Source organism: Vicia villosa, linkage group LG2 (assembly GCF_029867415.1).
Source record: "Vicia villosa cultivar HV-30 ecotype Madison, WI linkage group LG2, Vvil1.0, whole genome shotgun sequence".
Taxonomy (NCBI): domain Eukaryota; kingdom Viridiplantae; phylum Streptophyta; class Magnoliopsida; order Fabales; family Fabaceae; genus Vicia; species Vicia villosa.
The window spans coordinates 89,531,708-89,536,257 of NC_081181.1; the positions used below are offsets into that span (position 1 = coordinate 89,531,708).

At 33.8% G+C, this 4,550-nt stretch overlaps 1 protein-coding gene across 1 annotated transcript; it reads right to left on the bottom strand.

Annotated features, from left to right (window-relative positions):
* Positions 1-1,772: 1,772 nt before the first annotated feature.
* Positions 1,773-2,279, bottom strand: LOC131649554 (uncharacterized). The gene has a single exon (XM_058919312.1). The coding sequence runs from the start codon at positions 2,277-2,279 to the stop codon at positions 1,773-1,775; it is 507 nt and encodes a 168-aa protein (XP_058775295.1).
* Between the last annotated feature and the right edge of the window lie 2,271 nt (positions 2,280-4,550).

A 4,550-nucleotide genomic window follows, 5' to 3' on the forward strand; every position in this document is an offset into this window, starting at 1 on the left:
AGAATCAAATCATAGAAGGAATTATATTATCTCCTTCATCTTCAAGTGAAACTCATTTGAAAACTCTCATTGTTCAGACTAACTTATACTTCTAAAAACATGAAAACATTTAAATCATTGGCATTGTTCATCAATTTTTAAAGTTCATATTACACCAAATGAAATAAAAAACACAAACCGTTAAAATGGAAGAAAAAAACATAATTGATTACCATTGTTCACCCTCATCTTAAAAATCGAAATTCAGACCAATCTTTACTTAAAAAAAAAACAAAAAATTGAAATTTTTGGCACTGTTCATAATATTGCCTAAAAATTGACAACTTCGTGACAAAAGCTTAGGCCACTCTTCATCACCACTCAGTAAAAACAACAAAAATCCAGATTCTAGAGAAAAGCTACAAATCAAACAAAAAAACCAGATTTACCATTCACTAACAACAACAACAAAAACTCAAAAATTAGCACCATCTCATTATAGTCTAGATCTACAAAAATTAGCACCCAAAATATTAATGAAATGCAAATGGTAAAAAAAATAAAAAAAGGAGAGATAAAATTTTTAATGTTCAAAAGGAATAAAATATTAATCCATGGTAAACATGCAAATGGTAGAAGTGTATTTTCAAAATAAACTCAATTAGACCATCCAAGTGGCAAGGTGTGGAACCAAAAGGGCAGTTTGGTATTTTATATAACATGTTATTTTTTTATATTGTAGATTGTAGATGGCAATTTGGGCAATTTGTTATACAATTTATTGGTTTCTTTTAATTAACTTTTTATTTATAAATCATTGGTTCTAGATCTACGAGGCAGGTGAATCTAATCTAAAAAGTGTATTGTCATTAAAAGGTGTGGATCTAACTTAAAATATTTCAAATATCTAATAATCACTAACTTGTTCAATTTATGCAATAAAGTTGTATGATAATAATTTTTTCGTTGAAATCTGCATGTTACGAAAACAAGAACGTGATGAATATTTCAGACATTTCAATATAGTCATAGTTATATTCGTAGGCATATGCAATTTGCCGTTTAATGCTATTAACATGGATGCTGTGAGTTTGTTTGCAGATTCATCCTTTTTATTTTTGGCGGTTCTTAATTTGTATTGCAACAATGTACTCTATCAATTTGAATGAATGAATATTTTATTTAGTCAAAAAAAAAACAACAAGAACGTGATAGTTTTCAAAAAGAATTTGTTTTATTTTACTTATTAAGAGTTTGTTTGGTTCAATTCCGAGAAGAGAAAGATAATTTTTTTTATAATGAAAGATTTTAATTACATGTATGTTTTCTGATTTAAAATATAAAATGATGAAAGATTCTAACTACAAATATATTTTAAAACTAATTTATTTTTTATCTTCATAACTTTACCATAAATATTTAATTAGAGAATATCAATTAGAGAATTTTAACAAAACAAATTTATTAACGAAATATTCAATTAGGAATTACCATAAACTGTTTTGTAAAAATGTAACAATGGTGATATACAATTTTAAAAGATAATTTAAAAAAATATTATGATAAAAAACGTCAAGATAATTCAAAAGTGACATCAACATTTAAAAAATAAAATAAAATAAATTGAAACACTTTTATTTGGAATTAAAGATACTTTATATTAATTCAAAAAAAAAAAACAAGCTATACAAGGCAATCTCAATCGATCCAGCCAACCAGAAGACAAGGGTAACAAGCAAAAACTAAACCTATAACATTAGTTTAGCTACATAGTCTCTCAGCCTGAATTTGTTTCAGGCTCTATAAATTATAGTATTGATGATTCGATCTTCGATGTTCGTATTATTCACACTCTGACCAAAGCTCACCTCATTCCGGTAGTGCCATATTTTGTATACTGTTTCCGCAATAGCCAGCTTCATGATATCAGATTTCTTTCCCTTTCCTTTACAATAAGGAATCAACCACTTTATCTCAGATTCCCATCCTCCGGGTTCATGCACCACTTGGATCCACTTGAGGATATTTCTCCAAATTGTTTTCAATTTGTCGCACTCAAAGAACAGGTGTTGTACTGTTTCCTCCTTTGCACAGAAATTACATTCCTTCTTATCAACCATTCCAAGATGATGGAGCCTGCCCCTTGTTGCTAGCCTTTCATGGCAAACAAGCCAAAGTGTGATGAGAGCTCGCGGTCTAGCCACAATGTGGTAGAGGAGTTTCCTCCAACTAACTTTCTGCTCATGCACCAGTAACATCAAATATATTGTTTTCATATGGAACTTTCCCTTATCAACCATATTGTTCTAGGCCTGGAGATTCATCACACTATCTCTTTGTTTGAGGATAGCTTTGATAATCCATGAACTATTAGGTTTGACCTGGATATCTATCAAATGCATGCCCTTCAGGTAGTAAGTGTGGACCCACCGTACCCGCAGACTATCAGTTTTGCAGCTAATGTTCCAAAGAAGCTTATTCATAGTGACTTTATTCCAATAATCCACATGAATCAGATTAAGGACACCGTTACTCTTCGGACTACAAATTTTCTCCCAAGCCACGGGGGATTTTCTGCTAATGTCATTGCATCCTGTCCAGAAAAAGCTGCGACAAATTGCGTCAATGCGCTTCAGGACATGCTTCGGAAGAGGGAAGCACTACATCTAATAGTTGGTGATGGCGAAAGAAATACTTTTGAGAAGTTGGGCTCTCATAGCATAGCTGAGTAGCTTCACAGTCCAGTGTTTGATCCTGCAGGTAATTTTATCAATCAAGCACAGATAATGTTGAGTGTTGAGTTTGCGTGTAGTGATAGGGACCCTAGGTAACGAAACGACATAGGCCCTGATGAAAAACCAGTACTGAGCATGATCTCTTGTTTTGTCTTCTCATCCATGCTCCCAAAGTAGATTTGACATTTGTTGGGATTCATCTTTAGGCCTGTAGAGTCAGAGAATTTCATGAAAGCATTCATCATTAATTCAACTGAGAGTGGATCACCCCTTGCAAAGAGTAACAAATCATCCGCCAAGCTCAGATTTGTAATCTTCATCTTCTCACACTTTGAGTGGTAATTGAAATCCGGGTTATGTTAGAGTTGTTGTAAGCACCTGTTCAAATATTCCATGACCAACACAAAAAGGAGGGGGAGATGGGATCTCCCTTCCTGAGTCCTCTCTTTGTTGGCATAACTGTAGAGAGCTTCCCATTAACATTAAAATGGTATGGGACAATAGTAACAATTATCATAATCCATTTGGTAAACTTTCTAGGGAATACCATTTCATTGAGGATAGTTTCAAGAGCATTCCAATCAATCATGTCATAGGCTTTTTGTAAGTCAATTTGCATCATGCATCGAGGGGGCCTGTTTTTATCCATTCTGTTAGCACCTAAAGTAATCTGCGCTTCCAGCATTGATTTTCTAGCCTGCACAATCTTTGTGGATATATCAGAGAAAGGTTTCGTAAACTGCCTCTTCCTCTTAACTTCATTTTCATGATCATGTAAGCTAATAAGAGCATGATCAGATATGTTTGGGGGATATATAATCATGTTGGTGTCCTGATGGGATTGGAACCACTCCATATTACCAAGCACTTTTTCAATTTTAGAATAAATGGGGTCATCATCCTGTCTGTTATGCCATGTATAATACTCACTAGTACTATCCATTTCAAATAGTCCAGCTTCATTCATCATATTCTCAAGGTCTTGGTATTCCTGCTCTTTAACCATATTCCCTCAAACTTTGCCAGTTACTTTGGTGACATTATTGAAGTCTCCAATGAGACACTAGGGGCCCTTTTGGTGGTAGTGTATCCTTTCAATGTCCTTCCTTAAGTTCCTCCTTTGAGTCAACATGTTCATGGCATAGATTGCAGTTATCCAAAAGCTGAAGTTCCCATGTGCATTTGTCACCTCACAGTGGATCATCTGTTCTGTACTCTCAATGTGTCTAATATCAAGTTTATTGTCATCCCATTCTATCCAAATCTTGCCATTTGCATGTTTATTGTAATTATCAAGGTATTGCCCTCTAAGCTTCAGTCTGTGTCTAACACCTTTAGCCTTGTTGCATTTGACTCTAGTTTCTATCAAGATGGTAATCTTTGGCCTAAGACTATGGAGGTGGGAGTTGATCTCCTTAGTCTTGCCCACATTATTAAGCCCACTGATATTCCAAGCCACAATCATTGTGTAACACCCTTCTAAACCCCCGCGGAATATAATTTTAAATTCAGAGTAAACATGAAAAGGATGTCACAACTTCAAAATAAATAAAATATCAAATAAAATGGCATGCCTTTCCAAGGAACAAAATCGTATTATTCAGTAAACCATGTTCAACACAATGGAAAATAATTTTAAAAACTGAATAACATAAACCTTCAGTTCACCAATTTATTAACATAATCCAAAACCAATAAAATAAGAGTTTAATCATTAAATCTAAAACAAGGGTTCCCTAGTGTTACAAGACCAGAGCATGACACCAACGCGAAAACTAAACAGACTAACCTATAAGCTATCCTCAACAAGTACAAATGCTGCTACTCCTCAATCTG

Excerpts from the sequence above, each read along its gene's own strand:
- LOC131649554 (XM_058919312.1), bottom strand. The coding sequence starts at position 2,279 with ATGGTTGATAAGGGAAAGTTCCATATGAAAACAATATATTTGATGTTA.